This window comes from Poecilia mexicana, unplaced genomic scaffold (assembly GCF_051168715.1).
Source record: "Poecilia mexicana isolate PSO_F unplaced genomic scaffold, ASM5116871v1 scaffold_3, whole genome shotgun sequence".
Taxonomy (NCBI): domain Eukaryota; kingdom Metazoa; phylum Chordata; class Actinopteri; order Cyprinodontiformes; family Poeciliidae; genus Poecilia; species Poecilia mexicana.
In genome coordinates this window covers 17,259,047-17,276,146 of record NW_028263372.1, presented here as the reverse complement: position 1 = coordinate 17,276,146, position 17,100 = coordinate 17,259,047, and the positions used below count along the sequence as shown (strand labels likewise).

General features: G+C 39.2%; 1 protein-coding gene and 1 long non-coding RNA gene across 4 annotated transcripts; one reads left to right on the top strand and one right to left on the bottom strand.

Moving 5' to 3' along the window:
* Positions 1-564: 564 nt before the first annotated feature.
* dync1li2 (dynein, cytoplasmic 1, light intermediate chain 2) lies at positions 565-13,949 on the bottom strand. Of its 3 annotated transcripts, none has more exons than XM_015004203.2 (13): positions 13,832-13,949; positions 13,002-13,075; positions 12,420-12,536; positions 12,071-12,301; positions 8,419-8,579; positions 7,575-7,668; positions 7,303-7,438; positions 7,033-7,144; positions 6,879-6,938; positions 6,539-6,583; positions 6,350-6,464; positions 5,214-5,342; positions 565-3,901 (listed from the first exon to the last, which is right to left on the bottom strand). In XM_015004203.2, exons 1-13 carry the CDS (start codon positions 13,915-13,917, stop codon positions 3,792-3,794), a joined length of 1,470 nt encoding a protein of 489 aa, XP_014859689.1. In that variant the 5' UTR covers positions 13,918-13,949; the 3' UTR covers positions 565-3,791. The 3 variants fall into 3 exon arrangements, with proteins under 3 accessions (XP_014859689.1, XP_014859703.1, XP_014859695.1); XM_015004217.2 differs by having other exon boundaries at positions 565-3,896; XM_015004209.2 differs by having other exon boundaries at positions 5,214-5,339.
* LOC148160204 (uncharacterized) lies at positions 13,868-16,919 on the top strand. Its single transcript, XR_015762502.1, has 3 exons — positions 13,868-13,995; positions 14,585-14,684; positions 15,010-16,919. It is a non-coding gene; the product is annotated as an uncharacterized LOC148160204 (long non-coding RNA).
* Positions 16,920-17,100: the final 181 nt, after the last annotated feature.

The window sequence follows — 17,100 nt, the reverse complement described above, 5'->3', positions numbered from 1 at the left end:
ATTAAATGTTGCAACTCATACTATTCAAGGTACTTGAAAGAGTTGTAGATGCTGATGGCTGTGGGCAGAAAGGGTCTGCTGTGGTGGTCTGTATTACAGCGAGGGACGAGTTGAAACGGGAGAAAACAAAGACAAACAGGTCTGTGAGAACCAGAATGCCTGCTGGTTGGTAGGTGATCAATTTATTTCGTGCAGCAAAATGTACATTGGTTATTTAAAAACAATACAATTTAATTGATTTTTGCTGGATTTTATGCAATTTTTGGTTACCGTCTCACGCAGTTTAGGTGTACCTATGATGACAACTGCAGACCTCTCCATTCTTTGCAAGCGAGGCATTTGAAAAATTGGTAGGATAAGAACTCTATAGTTTATGCTTATAAACTAGAGTTAAAACATTCTACAAACATATTAACACCAGATAAAAATGTGCTTAGATTTGACTGGATATGCACATTCAAATGATCTATTGTAGGTGCACATTTTGAAGCAGTACTTTTGAAGCAACAGCTTTATAAGAAAATTTAAAAAAAAAAAATAAAAAAAAAAAATCAGACAGAGACATAGGATTCTTGGTTTTATTGAAGCCAGGGGTCTGATAAACATTTTCCTTATCTTTGTCAGCATAAGAAGCTAGGATCCACATGGCAGCTTAGAGGCTACAGAATTGTGTTAAAGACAATATACAATCAACCTTCTGAATTACTCCAGACACAAAAGAGCCGGCCATGTGCTTAAAAATGTCTCAGTATCTTAAATATAAAAGGACTGGAAGCAGAAGCTCGTAGTCTCGCATAGATGTAGACAGTCAATAGTGGTTGAAGGCCATTCAGTTAGGATGTGACGAGGCAGCTGATTTCCGCTCGCATCCGAGTACAAAAGTTAATTTCGGTATTTTATTCAAATCAATCGACCGAAGCGACGTCCGATCTCCAACACAGAGTAAGCACGGCACTGAAACCGAGTGGCTTAATTTCAGCTAAGCGCTTAAATTAAGCCGATGTGGCTGTGCGTCGTCAAAACACACCAGGGTGGTCGGTCAGGGCAGAGGCATTTTAAACTGAAAATTCAGAAAGGCAAAACCATTGAGAAAAAAACAAAACAAAACACGCTTAATTTGACAGCAAACACAAAGGGCAAGTGTTGAGCAAAGATCCAAACATGTATATTTTACCAACTACCAGCAGGCTTACGAGAAATGTCCTATAACTTCATATTATTCTTGCATAATACTAATAATGCTGCCCTTTTCAAATTCTGTCGATTTCCTTTCTCATTTTTTCTGAAAGGGGAATTCACTCCAATTTTTAGATAGACCAAAAATAAGAGATAAGGAACTTCTTCTATAAATGTCCAAGGAGAAGTGATTATTAAACATGTCCGCTGCTTCTGGTTGATTATAAATTGTGCTTCATCCAGTCCAACTACAGAGAGGAAGAAAAAAAAAAAGCTTAAAAGCTTCATCTTTAGCAAAAGTAAATGCAAAGTAGATAATTTTAAAACAAGCCTGTTGACCAATGTAAGATACTTTTTTTTTTTTTATTTTCCGTTACACCTTTTGAAAATAGTAAATTCAGAGATAAACCCTGTGTGCCAAAAGTTACTTTTTAAGTGGTTTACAAAATGTATCCCTAACCTACAGCAACAAAATACTGTAGAGCCCATTAACCCCCAACCAAAAACTGATAGATGCAGTTGAACAGATGAAGCTTTTTCTACCACTTTACAGGGTATTAATAAAAGTTGAAAGGCAGGTCTGATGAGTGGAATGAAAGAGCTTCATGCAGGAGTAGCACAGAAAAAAGGCCACTGGTTAATCTAATGGAAGCCATACAAATGCAGAAAGTAAAGACTACTAAGCATCTTTGGTTACATGTTCCAGTTCCCACCGGTTCGTTCCTCCCTTCGCCTCACTTGAATAGCAATTGGCTGCTTTCCCCAGACCATTTCTATAAAAGCCACTCCACACTGAATATTATCCATAGGATTAAGCAGGGCCTTGCATAACGAGCTTGTGCTAACATTTTTGGATTATGGTATTAAACTACAAACTTACTCACTTTATGATATGGTACAGTATGCCTGCTGCAAGTAAAAGTTCAAAACAGTAACGACAGAAAACAATCAAGCAACCCCTTAAGGACACGCAAAGTTAGGATCTTTCCTGTGAAGGCAAGGGGGGCCTAGTGTGGCGAACTAGGTCGCACATTGAAGGCAAAAGGTCGTCGTTTAAATGGGCACCAAAGCAACAAAAAAAACAAAAAAACACAAAAAAAACCCTAAGTGAACCAACAGGTTTCCTACAGGGATGCGTTTGTTTCTCCACAGACTTCACGTAGAAAACAGGAATGTTTTTTAACCGACATGCAAAGTACAGCGTGAAGAAAATGTGAAACCAGAGGAGAGAACAAATGCCGTCTAACACTGAAGAGTAAGATATCTTTTGTTTTGTTCAAACCACAGCACAGAACTGAATGTGTGTTGGCTGCAGTGAAGTGGTTTCAGCCAAAGTTGCTCCCACCGCTTTCCTTCTTGATATAAGCAGCCAGTGCACTTGAAGGCAATTACTCTGTTAAACGTTATTAAAGAGGCCACAGAAAGCTTATTTCTGAAAAAAATTAAAAATCCAAAAGCTGACAAAAACAAAAACAACAAAAAAAAAAAACATGAAACAAAATAAATTAATTGGGGGACAAAACAACAAAGGCCCTAAAACCAGTGGTGCTACAGTGCATTTCCTCTAGTGTAGACAAGCACCTCTACTACGACACAAACGGCTAACTGTGCGAGGCACTTAGGAGTTATAGTAGGAAAGATGCTGCCCAACCCCTTCCCAAAATATACAAACCTTTACCTAAAGAAGCAACGCTGCTGCAACCTCTAAGCCCTTCAAATAATAAAAAAAAATCCCATCCTGTCTCATTTAGTCAAAGAAGCTGTTTTCACTATTTGGACAGAAACGCGTTTTGTACAAAATTAAGTTAACCTGAATATTGTTGTGACGCTTTTATATCTACAGAATCCTTTGAGATGAGCGAGGGCAAATGATATGCTATCAGCTGTGTGGACATGTCATATTAGTGTCTTGATGTCAGTGACATTTTAACATGTTGCCAATAAATGTTTCCTTGAACCAAGAAATGGTGCAGAAAATAAAATAAAAAGGAGGAACTTTGTATAAATACATCAGTATCATATCCAACAATTTTTTTTTTCATTTTTTTTTTTTTTTTTCCACATACGTTTGCAAGTATTTCAATTACTTTTCCTAACATTTCATGTTTAAATATCTTTCCAATCGCAACCAAAGATTCTTCCGCGAGATAAGCTGAACCAGGGGCCACGAGGCCGAGTGTGTTTTCACTCTTCGGAGTCCGTGAGGACAGTGTTTTATCCCAGAGACGGAGGAGGCCTGCAGCACCAGCGCCTCGGACCGGCTGCCGGGGGGGGAAGAGTTGCACACGTTTCCAAAAAACTGACATCCCTCACAAAATAGCATTTACAGTTGAAGAGAAGACAGAAAAATAAAGCCAAGCCTTCCGGCACTTCCTCATCTCACTAAGAGATCCGTCTGTGTTTATCGCTCATCCCATCTCACCATCTGATCGCATCGGAAGCTCATTTGGTGAAACCGACAGTGTGTGCTGACTGATACAGGCGTTGGGAATTTGGTCAAAATTTTTTTTTTCTTTTCTTTTCTGTTTATGCTCACATGTACATTTATGTTTTGTTTTTTTTGTTTTTTTTTCCAGAGTATTAACGCAGTGGATGACGCAGCCGTTTTGTTGCCTTCACGCTTCGTTCTCTGTTGGCGATACGTTGTTAGCTGAAACCACGGAGTCTTGCTTGCGAGTCATCCGGTCCAACTCGGCCTGGACGTCAGTCAAACCCGGCTTCTGCCCTTGGGAAAAAGGAAAGAGAGACAAAACCCAAAAGTAATCTCCTGTAGCTTCTGTGTTTTCGTGGAAAAACAAAAGCAAATTTTCTACAGTCAGCAAGATGATGATTTAAGAGTTTGAATGAGGATGCGGTACAATGATGGTGATTGGCGACTCATTAACACCCATGCAAAACTTATATATATATATATATATATAAAAAATAAACACAACATGTAGTCATGCACTAATTCTTTGAGTTTGCTCTCAGATGTTAGAGGCGCTCAGAGCTAGAGCAAAACATACACAAGTGATCTGAGGCAGCAAGGAGTTATGCAGTGACTTTAGTCATAACACAATGTTTGACTCCATTATCTTAGAAAGATAAAAAAAAAACAATAGTAAAATGAATGAGGGCTGAAAATGCAGCAACTTGGTGAATTCAAGTGGTTTTAAAACAAAAGGTGGATTAGTTGAGCAGGACTTATTAGTTTCCATGCACACACCAGTGACAGATGCTTTCAGTGGATACAGGCCTGTCTCTTCAGCAGTCAGAAGTCGAGTCAAAGTTGACACCTTTTCATTTCTCCTGAATTAACCATCTTACTCAGACTGGAGGCATAAAACGTCAGACGGCAGAGCGGCTCACAGCTTCAGAGAACAAGATTCCCTCATTCCGCTGTTACTGTGAAACCAGTCGGCGCTTTTTATCCCGTACAGCACGATATCTTGGTAATTGAACGGCATTGCCATATGTTGCTAATAAAACACGCCTTTTCCCTGTTGGTTAGTGAAGACATTTTTAAACGCGCAACAGAATGAGTGGAGCTTTGAAGACGGCATGTTTTCAGGTCATCTTTCCATAATCCATAGGAATAATTCAACCCAATAATCCACTATTAAGGTAGTTAATAGTGGATTAACTATTCGGCTCTCTCCCTGTGGTACGCGGCAAAGCGTTACAACTACTTGAGTTACTGGCTGAAAAAATAAAAAATAGTAGAAGTCTTACTTCACCATATGTTTTACTTTTACTTGAAAGTAGAGCTACTCTTAATAGAGAACAATTTGTGGCTACTCTACCCGCCTCTGCTCTAGTCTCTAGTTTATTATCAGCAAGATGAAAAAACAAACTGTTTTTTTTAAAAGACCAGTTATAAAAGTGGCTCAAGCGCTATCCCTGGTTAAAAACTGAAACCACTTTAGTGGAAAAGTCTTAATTGTGTCAACATTCAAAAGTGACAACTGCAAACCGTGAGAGAAGAAGTTACAACAAAACAGTCACACACCCGAAATAAACAAAGAGATGTTCAGCACCGGAGTGATGCATTATACCTGTTTTCTTGGCAGATCCTTGCACTCCAGCTCCGACTGCTCCAGATCCCGGGCTTCCTGGAGATCCAGTCTTTTTACTCAACAGACTGTTGAAGAAGTTGGCCAGCACTCCCTCATTAGCAGCCCCTGCTGCAACAGAAATGTTTCTGCATTACAGCAGAGTCTCCACATTTTGACCCGACGAAAGCCATCATCCACCACATTTATACATGTTATATTATTACCATTTGAGGTTGTAACGTTAAACTGACCCACATGTTTATTTCTGATTCCAAATATTGACCATTTACTTCTTTAGCGTATATTCATTGTGTTTTGTTTATATTAAATGCCGTTTTCTAAGCCACGGAGAAATGTTATAGAGATTTCTACAATCAAACCAGAGTACTGTAAAATTGGATTTTTGCAGATTTTAATAGGTAAAATTCAAGACTAAAACATTTTAAGATGCATGTAATTTAAGACCTGCCAGAATTATTAGAAATAAGTCGACTGACTTATTCAGTTACAGTTAAATATAATGTTCAACTTACACAGGTGTTTTTTTGTTTCAAGCATCTTGGACAGATGGTCTGGATAACTATTTACATTCACTTTTGAAGTCGGATTTCGTTAAATACAATCTCTGGTTTCTAATGTGAAAGAAATGTTTTTAACTTCCTAAATCTGAGGCTTTGACCTATATCTTTGTTTTTGAGGGGCGAGTTGCATTTTCCGGCTATCCAAATAAATTTCATTCTATACGAATTATATAAACAAAGGCTTTTTTCACTGCAAAGCTAGATGACCCCTGCTCAAACAAAATTAATAGAGTTTTATGAGCAGATTTCTTCTATAGTTTTGCAGAAATGGCAGCGATTAATTCCTTCCCACTGGGCTATTTATTGAAGAACCTTAATTTCTCCAAATGCTGTGCCAGGATCACAGCATTTTAAACAGTTCATTGCTGTTCAGGGAAACGTGTTCAAATTTTAGCAAAGCCAAATGAAATATAAGACTTTTGAGGGGAAAATCTGGAGATATTCAACACTTTTTAAGGCCTCTGACAAACCCCTGCCACTGTCGCCGTGTGAAAATGGTGATAACTCTAGGAAAATTATTCTTTTAGTGATGAGGAATAAACACCACACACTAACCTTTCATGTTAGGGTCAGGCTTTTTGACAGAGGCCATTGGTGAGCTGGTTACACTTGGCTGGCCAGCACGACCCGCCGGCCTGGGGGACGATGACATCGTCCTTCCAGGAGATTCCTAAAAAGAGATTAGTCGGTCAGTCAGGAAAAATCAAAGCGCAGCAAACGTAGCTGGGACTTTCAGACACTCACTGTTGCTCCTCTGGTTGGTGTTGCTGGCTGCTTTGCTAGCAAAGACTGCAGGGGAGAGAAATAGGAATTAATGGCTTCCAACAGCTGCTGATGCATCTGAATTCATGACTGTTTCATGCGAGACACAGAAGGGAGAAGTGGAGGAAACTCATTTTAAAAATATTTTTTTCTCCCGACTGCTTCCTGCTTTATGCGTCCTTAAAAAGGGAAGTTATGTGTGGCATTACTCAATGGACAAAATACGATTGTGAGTGGATACAATGTGAGCGTGATGCTATGCAAGCTGCAATTCTTAAGTAAAAGTGTAAATGTGAAACACAAAGAATGAGCTGAAACTCACCTGCTGCTTCATCAGGAATACCTGCTCGTCCTCTGCATTTATCTCTTTGTCATGAACCAACTAAAAGGAAAAAGAAAAAAAAGTCATAAAATCTGTTATGACATCTTGTAACGTCCACTGTCCAGACACTGTGCCAGCGTTTGCTCTGCCGTACCTTTCGTACTGGAGGTTTTGTGATGAAATCTTCAAACGGATTGTCGGGTCCGACCGTCGTGAGGTTTTCATGCAAAATCCCAATTTTCTTCTCATTATCCCATCCAGACGGACTGAGAACAAAAGGAGAAGATCGTTTACAGGCGGGAGGGAAAACGAGAGGCGTAAAGAGTTTTGTAGCAAACAATCCAATTTCACTTTAAATGACTGCGACAAAATGAGCAGCTGTACAACAGTGATCAACAGGCAAACAATCACATGCCTTACTTACATGAACACTGCATCTTTCTCCACCACCAAGGCGGGCGTGACGAACTGAAAGTCATACAGCTTGTGCACTATGTATTTGTAAAGCAGATCCAGGTTCTTCTCCTCTTTGACTGAAGTGTAGATGAGCCCAGCGCCATCTGTTGTTGGATTTAGTTAGGGAAGCTACTGACAAAAAGTGTGCCATAAAGAGTCCCATATAAAACAACCTTTTCCCTCCCAAACAACTGTGTACAATTGAGAAATTTGAATGATTAACCAATACAACAAGGATACACTGTAAGCTGAATCGTCTGATGCAGGACTGGATGAAATCAAAGTGCTCGTCTCGGAAGTCGTGCTCCTTCTCTAATACGCTGATCGCGTCACACTGAATGGAGTTAAAACAGAGATGGGAAGAAAAGGAAAAACGGCAATAAAGGTGGAGCACACAGAATCCTTAAGGGCGTTCTCCATTCAGTCCTCACAAAACCCAACTTCCAACATCAATTAATTATATCACAGGGTCTGAAAAACATGTTTTGTTGTTTTTGCCCTCATGGTAACTACTTCAGTATTGTATGTGTAAATTAGGCATTAGGGAGCTATAAGTAAACACAGATTGCTGTCTAATGACCACATAAAAATGTAAATTTGCTGCTAAGGCAACACATGATTTTGTCTATTTTTTTTTTGGGCCTCACTCAAGTAGTTTGTCTTCCTTCAACAATAAAAAAAAGGGACAAAAGCAATATCAATAAAAAGGAGTGTGCACCGCTTTCCGCTTGCAGCAACCACATGTCTTTTATAAAAACAAATCATACTGGCAACATTTAGAGCAAGGATAATTCAACAAGCGGTGATTAAATTTCAGTGTTAATGAATGTTTTTCCCACCTCTGTTTATAGGACTCCTGGAGAAAGTTGACAAATAAAGTTTGCTAAATGTTTAACGTAGCTTAAAAGTGGTATCTTTAAGAAAGACATAAACACTGTGAAGAGGGCTACGCCACATCATCTCATTCATGGCTATGAAAAGGATGCTTAAAACCAGGATTAAATGGTCGGGAAAATAAGATTGCCTCAACCTTATAGTGCCCTCATGTTTTTAAACCTGGGTTTTTTTAAGACTGGTTATTTACCTTTGTGCAAACTATTAGCACTGGAATGCCCAAGTTGTGTGTGAGTGTGTTGTCCCCAAGTGGTAACACAACGGCTTCGTCTTCCCCTGATGTCGGAGCCCGTCGGGGGGAGGCTGGGTTGGCATCCTCTGGTTCTGCGTACTCTTGAAAGGCTTTTACCACTTGGGAGGAAAAAAAAAAAGAAATAAAGTACAAAACTGGTGAATACAGCACTGAAATTAGGCAGTCAGTAACAGACTATCTGAACTCTAACAGAAGTTCCAGTAGTTTGACGTCTTTGTTTCGTGCAGTAAAACAAGCTGACCACAAAAATGGGCTGAGTTTCATTTGGGCACTCAAAGGTTCTGGCTTTGAAAGAATATTTTTGCTTAGTTGACTACATTTTAAGATATTGTCCAAATGCAAATACCAAGTTTAATCTCACTTGTTGTGGTTTCTAACAATCTACGAATCTAAACTGATGTTTTAATTGTGCAAAACTTAAAATTACTCTAAAATTACTACAGGAGTGTGTCAGCGACTCATCCAACATGGTTCCCTAAAGAACCCAGAACAACATCTGAAGCACTGCAGGACTCTTACTTCAGCTGAGGTAAATGCTGGCCAACTAAACACCATAAAGATCTATTTCACACTTACCAAAGCATATATTAATGACACCTAAAACTTTTGAGAAAATATTGAATGAACTGAAAAGGCAAATATAATTCATTTGGTGTAAAACCATGTTTCAGAAAAATAACTTACTGACAGATTTGGCAATAGTAGAGTGATTGTTAGAGGCTGCTTAGCATCTTCAGCACATGAACAACTTCCACAATTTATGGAAACATCAATCCTGACCTGTACTAGAAAATCCTGAAGGGGAACGTCAGACAATCAGTTTGTGACCTTAAGTTCAGAAACACTTTGGCTGTGAAGCAGGACGATGATCTAAAACTCTCAAAGAAAGACCAAGGTGAAGATGTTTGTGTGTGTGTGTGTGTGAACTAAAATATGATTGTGGTGCTGTGGCATGACCTTAAACAGTTCGTTCATGCTCGAAACACACCCAATTCGGCTAAATTAAGATAATTATGGAAAGAATTGGTGTAAAAGACTTCTAACCAGTTTTCACTGTTGCCTAATTGCAGTTGTTGCTGCCAAGAGTGGAACAAACACTTTTTAGGTGTAGGAGGGAATTACTTTTTAAGAGTACTTTTTCCACATACCATATTTTAGATAGCTTGTTTTCCTCAATGAAATTATTTTTGATTCTTTTTTTTCTCCCCTTAATTTACTTGGATTATCATGAACTGAAACATGTGGGCATGAAAAAAAATGCAAAGACACAAAGGCCTGTCTCACATTTGCCAAAAACGGTCTTGACGATGCCCAAGACTTTTGGAAAAATGTTGTGTGAATATTTGCATGAAATCACAGCTCTACCCATAACAGACTGAGAATTGGGGAAGAAAATTAGAAATGACATTCATCCCCGTCCTGTCGAGCTGGAAAAGCTGTCCAGATATTTTCAAAGCTGCAGCCGGAGTTTGGGGATGTGGGGGGTTATGAAGCAGGAAGCTTTGGCTTACTTCCTCAGGCGCTTAGAGAATGCAGTTTGGAAAGAGCCCATTAAAACAGACAAGCTCGTCAGTTTTGGTCAAACTTTTTTCCTATGAACAGGGAATTCTGAACATCAGACAAGCACTGGTGGTCAAATCGCTCTTTAAGCAAATCCTTCGTGGAGTTTAAGATTACACACAGCCAGAAACCATGTATAAATAGCATTTACAATTTTGCATCAAGAGTACATGGCTTTTTACCACGACCCACAAGAGAAATAAAAATGAGCAACAGGAATCATGCACTCATTTCTCTCTTAAGGAAATAGTTACTTTATTTTGAACTTTACTTTATGTCACCGAGTATTAAATGAAGGTGGCACAAGCTGACAGACTTTGCCCCATCAAGACCTACTTATCCGTTTAACAAACAAAGGTGAGGCCAAAACGCATCTGTACTCTAAAGGAATCTGAGTAACCCATTTAAGTACCAAAACAAGAACACTCATCTGCATTCTCAAAACTGCGCAGCCAGAACGTAAGTAGCAAAAATTCCTCCATTATCAGCAAAGCTGAGCAAAAACATTGTCGTTTTAGCACACCGTACTGCAGAAAAAGGCTGATCCTGTAATTTGACAAGAGTAGGCCCAAGAAGCCCAACCTACTTTTAGTCACGGCTCTAGAGCAGTCAGAATATCCGGCCCACTGACTGATTTCAGACCCACTCAGTTTACTTCCTTTCCTTGACGTTGCTCTTGGAAAGGGAGGCAACCATGATGCAAGACATGTGCAAGACTGCCTGGACAAAAGCCACTGACACAGTCTCCCAGACTTCAGCTGGCCCGCCTGCATAACTTGGTCTCACCACTGTGTTACCGACATGACAATGCTGCTTTATTTTAGAAGACACACTGGAAGAGCCTGACAAAACACTGAAATGTAACTGTCAAAGAACTGACCGCAGCATTAGGACCACCAAAGACTGCAACAGCGAAAACTAATACCATCACTGTCCATTATCTGTGAAATGATGGCTCAGGTTGAAAATCTACCAACTACAGCAGATGGGATTAAGGATGAGTTTTTCCTTCCTTAAGGATGCTCAAAATTAAAAAAATAATAATAATAATCTGTCAAAATCACAACCAGCAGCCTCAATGAAAACCTGAAACTGGCATCAAATGAGAAAGGCCTAAATGTGAAGGCAACCATGTATGACCATTTATGATATTAGAATCTTTGAATTGAAGGAAATTCTTCATGAAACTACAGAGATGAGAACCAATTCAAAATGTTTAACTTTAAGTATAGTTTGGTCAAACCCTCAACAGCTTCCTCTTTCTATCGCACAACTTCCTCATTACTGTTGAATTACTTATTTAGCATCTAATACACAGAAAATAAATCAGAAAACGTATGTGAATTTTAGTTCTAGTAATTAGAAGAAGAAAAAATACATTTTGTGTAAGAAATTCTTTTAGACTTTAGAGTAATAGCAAGTTTGAGACTTTGGAAACAAACAAATGTTTGCACAAACCCCCAAAGGCTTAACTAAGTAGTCTGAAAAGCAACAATCTCTCCAAACACAAAAGAACACTTCATAAGTGAGAGATGACCAGATCTAAAATTAACAGGAAAACATCTGAGTGCATCACACTCATTGATTTGCAGAACTCGCCTCCAGCGAGGAACACACAGCTGAGGATCATGGGCCTCTCTGATGATGACCTAGAATCAGCCATGACAATGTGTAATGTTATCCAGCATCTGCCTTCCAAAGAGCACATTTACCAAGCTTTCCTTCTTTTTTTTTTTCTCCCCTCGGCAGGCAGTCAGCTAGAAGCCTTACTCTCATTACACAACACTCACATTGCTCCCAACCTCGGATGCTTCAGGCACCTTTGCTGCTGCTTGTTTCACCAATTCCCACAGAAAACTAAACAAAATGTAGATTTTGCATTTTTTGAGCCAACTGCTTTTGTCTCCTCTGTCAGTCTGAAGTTTTTGTTCATAAAAATGCCTTATTCGGATTTGCAATCAGTTTCACAACACATTACATTTAATGTTTACGTTCCGTTGGGGCAGAAAGGGGGAAGATGCCAACTCACTCCTCTGCTCCAGCTCTCTCATGTCCTCCGGAGGAACCTTTAGCTTGTCCACATGGTCACGGAGCACACTGGCCCACTTCTGCATCGACTCCATAATGGTCCAGGGCCGCGACATGTCCGCAACGAGCACAGCCAGGCAGTCAGGTAGCGACTGAGGTGTGACAGCAAACTTTAGTAGGCCTTTGTGGTACAGGTCTCCATCCAAGATCCACACATTACAGCGAGTCAAGTCTACAGACAAAGGAAGAAACAGCACAAATCTTAAGACTCTTCCAATGCTTTGGGTGTGATTTTGTCTAGTTGTGTTGTTTTAGAATGGGTACGGAAAAGTCGCAGCAGGTAAACTCACCGTCTCGGTCTTCATCATGGACGTTCAAGTAAAGATACTCCAGTCCTCTCCCCTTCTTGTTGTGTTCAGCTCCTTGCAGTTTGGCCATAAGCGTTGTTTTTCCTGACCCATCCTCACCTGCAAGATGTTTAACCATTATATCATAATCAGTAGTATATTGGAAGAGTAAATATGCCCAGTTGCAATTGGTATTCTCCAATTGTTTTCTCACTCTCTGTCATCCCATAAATTTAAGTAAAAAATATTTTGTTGATGTAGAAATGAAAACCTCAAGAGTGAAAATCTTAATGCAAATCATGGTCTCATTTGCAGAGATAACTGTGTCAAAGTCATATCATCTTTGCTAATTTCTTTTTCACAATTAAGGAGTGCTTATTCCTAGATGACCCCACCCAAGAAAACATCACAAGGCCATTGCTTTTTAGTCATGTCATGTTATGTCTGATATTACAGATGCAGTGATTCAGCTCTAAGCACCTCAGATGTTTTAACTGCACTCGCCTCAGGGTTGACAACAATAAAAAAAGAGAAAATACAGCCCAGAAGAATGAGCGCAAAAGATCAGACACAACAAATACTCACCAAATACCAGGATATTTTTTCCTGATGGCAACTTTGAACTCGACCTGGTTGAAACTTCACTAAGTATTGAGGACCTATAAAACAGAAAACGAGTCAAAAACAGGACGGTCTGGATGTCTGTCATGTGTTCAATGATAAGAGCTCTGTATGCATCTTAAAAAAAAGAGGAAAAAAAAAGGTTGAAATCATGACCGTGTCAGCTTCACAGACGGTTCAGTTTATTGACACTTTAGCTGTTATTGAATGAGAGTCCAGACACGAGTCCACGACAGCATAAAATCAGGAAATGATCATTTATCACCACTGACCAGCAGATTGAAAAAGAGCAGGCAAGAATCCGAAATCATTAAAAGTGATAAGACCATAGCATGATCTGCAGTGGTCAATACTACCCAAAAACATTGTCAGGTTTTCTTAATCTAGTCTGTTAAGGCTTGTTTCCGAACAATTATATTCTCCTGTTCAATAGTTGTACCCTTCATAAAGAAGCTATTTAGTGTCTAGCCCTTCCATCTGGCTAAACTCTAAATAAAATCTCTTAATATTATTAACACCTATGAAACCTGACCGATCTAAATACACTCGCTGTATACACACAATCAGAAAAAAGCCAAGCCTGTTTGGTGAAATGTAGCGGAGGTTATGTTAGCTGACGTTAGCTCGTCTGTTAGCATTCAGGTTCAGAGGCTGCTAACGTTACTGCTACAAAGCTAGCCGGGCCGGTGTTTGAGAGGGAGCAACCCGCAGTGACAAAGCACAACCGCCGCGGCTCCGATAGTCCCATGGCGCTCTGTGCTGACAAGAAGCCGTTAAAAGACAGCACGACTTGCCAAAGTGTTTGTCCTTCTTCGTCTTCCTTGTTATTGTCGCCCAGTCCGGCTGCACCGGGGAGCTGTTTCTCCAGAACGGGAGCCATCTTCTCTTCCTACACCCACAAAGGCGAGGCCCTGCTGCTTGGGCACCGCTAGCACCGCCTTCATCCAACTAACCGACGGTACGTTACATCCGTTGACTGCGACGCCGCACCGAGAGCAAGAGGGCACGGCTACTTCTTTCGCTATGTTAAAAACTCAACAGTATAACAGGGAATAATAATAAAAACATGCTTTCAGCGATATAATAACAGACATTTGTATGCAAACCATGTTTGTTAATGTTTCATCTTAAGATGTCAGGTCAAACTTTTAATATGCATTTGGCCATAAGCCAACAAATGATGTCATTTTTGTTAATCAGCTGATGGCGGATACTTTTTCAATGTTGCCAAGGTTGTATGAGGCCCTAAGCAGAAATATATTTGGGGCGCCAATCAGGGCAACCAGATATTTACATGCACGACATAGAAAGACACCATTTATCAGCCACTGTCTGACAAGTTGAACCTTTTCTGTTTCAGCCTAGTTAGTATTATCTTAATCGTTTTTATTTGTTACACTTTAAGACTTTTGCAATCTGTCTTATTAGTTTCTTCATATTTAGAAGTTTACAGTTCCATAGTATTTTGACAACTTACATTTGAAACGGTGTGTCAATTTTTTTTTGTTTTTTTTTGTTTTGTTTTTTTCATAACCTTCTTGTAACAGATTGCTGGAATTTTGGCCACTTTCCCCTGAACAAACTGCTGCACTGGATGAAGTTTTGAGCTCTGCCCATACATTTCACCAGGACTGAGATCAAAACTGGGTAAACGCCACTCCAAAAGATTCACTTTGCTGGTCTGAAACTCCAGTCCTCAAAGGCCGATGTCCTTTTAGGTGTCTCCCTGGCTCCAATATTAGCTTATTAGCAGAGTTCTGTAGAGCTTGACTGCATGTTATTATTATTTCAAGTGTGTAGGACAAAGGACACGTCTAAAAGTTGTAGAAATCTGACCCTTTGAGATTACTGCCTAAAGACATTTGAAACAAATTTTGTAGTATTCTTGGGGTCACTGTATTTGAAATGTCCAATCCTACCCAAAGTCGAACTTCTTGACTGATGTTTTGTGATTTTGCTTGTTTATTTCCAGGTCAATTTTGTGAAGTGCACCAATCCCTCCTGCAGACAGAAAGTTTGCTGTGGGCGGTGACCACTGAATGGAAAAGCCAAAAGAGAAGAAGACCAGTCCCTTCTACAGCAAATCTCTCCAAGTGACATGGCGCTGCCATATCTGTACTCGGTAGTTCAGATACTGTTCTCAGACCTGCTAGAGTCACCCCCTTCCCTCCAAATGTAAGAGTGATCATTATGGCTAAAAACAAAAATGGCGTTTCACCAGAAGACATGTCTCCAAAATTGAACATCTACATGCATATTGCAATCTGTAATCTGGCTTTTTATTTTGCTTTCAAAGGGTTGATGTTGTGTTTTCCAGCCACATACTGCCATTTTATATCACAATATACTAACTACGTTACCTCCAGTTGTTATAAAAAAAAGCTCCATACATCAAACATGACTTAAAAAAGTTTGATTTCGTAATTTGATGCCTTGAAATCATGCCCCTGACTCTTTAAGAAGCTTCTACTGTTTCCAGTAATGCTTCTCATTATGCCGTTAACTGCCGTGGACTGAGAAGTTATTCATATGATGAGCTCATATCAAGGTTCACCTGCAAGTCAGCTATTTTGAATAGTTTCCTCCCTCTCACCCCCCATTAAAATAATAACTTCTTCCTTTTTGAGTGGCTTTTCAGCCCGTGTTGGTACTGGACTAATCTTCACAAGGTCTTGGAGTTGACCTGAACATTTTGCACCAAAACATTTTCATATCTGAGATAACTAATAAATTTGTTATACAAGTATGTGAGTTTGTTTAGTGTGTGGAGCGGTTGACCGAGTGGACATGTACGTGTGAATCTGACTGGATGTTTCAACCCTAAACCAAGTTCATTTAATTTTTATTATTTATGTTTTATTTCATTTCAGTGCAATGCATGATCCTTCTCTGTTGCTGTGAAACAATAATTAACAAGCAGATGGCAGTGTTTCTGCATTTTGGAACACAAAGAAAGGGAAGAGCATTCTTGTAGACCAAGTTTTTATTAACTTTAAGATGTTTTTGTTTTTTGAATAAAAGATGGGATGAATCAAATAAAATAAAAATATTGACAGGAATTATGATTATTTTACAAAGTTGCAATCCTTATTCAGGAACAGTTGGCAAAGATAGGCCTCATGCTCTTTTCTTTGACAGATGAAAGTCATCTATGTTAATGACTGTTTTATTTTAAACCTGACAGAAGCTTTAAAAACTTCAAAACAATACATGGATGATTCAATGCATAGTTACAGGTTGAAAACTTCCCCAAACAGCTGTTATTTTTGACCATTAAAACAACTCCACTGATTTATCCTTGTTCTTTAAGCATGTGGACATCAATTTATTTAATCACGTTGTTCTGTTCTGATACATCATGAAATACACGTCTTTGCAAGGGAAACACCCTGTTTTGTGGTGGAAACAGCACACAAGCAGAACAAGTTGCCATGTTCCTGCACACACCGATCCTGCTGGTGGGCCTATAACGTGTTTTGTAGAAACAAACACCTGTTTCTCCACTCGTCTTTCCGTTTTCCATTGTACTGTAAGGGTCATCTGAACCAGGAGCAGCTAACAGATGAGTTTTACACTTTAATGCCAGTTATCTGGGGGATTTTCTAAGGGCTCCCCCCCCTCCACTCTAGCGTCTTTTGAGTCTTGTCTATGTGGAGCTAAATGGTTGGCTGGGATGGAGGCTGCACTCATGGGAGCGCATTCCAGAGCTTTTGCATCATGTGAATGTCAGCCTTCTCTATGGAAAGCCATTTGCGCCAAAATTGAATAAATAAATAAATGGGTTAAATAAATAAAAAATGAGTAAAATAAATCAAAAAATGAAGTAAATGAGTGAAATAAATAAAAAATTTGTTAAATAAATAGTTTAGCTTTTTCATTAAACCAATTTTTAATTTATTTATTTTTCATATTATCAATTTCCCAATTTCTCTTTTTCATTTATCTATTTGTCATTTATCCCTTTATCCATTTACCCATTTTTCATTAATCTATTTTTCATTTGTCCATTTTTCATTTATCCCTTTATCTATTTACCCATTTTTCATTAATCTATTTTTTAATT

What these genes read in the sequence shown, in the direction of transcription:
- dync1li2 (XM_015004203.2), bottom strand. Translation starts at nt 13,917, where the DNA reads ATGGCTCCCGTTCTGGAGAAACAGCTCCCCGGTGCAGCCGGACTGGGC. An exon ending in CCATGATGAAGACCGAGACG is followed by an intron (nt 12,302 to 12,419) that starts GTGAGTTTACCT and finishes CTTTGTCTGTAG; the next exon opens with ACTTGACTCGCTGTAATGTG. An exon ending in TGCTAATAGTTTGCACAAAG is followed by an intron (nt 7,669 to 8,418) that starts GTAAATAACCAG and finishes AACTCCATTCAG; the next exon opens with TGTGACGCGATCAGCGTATT.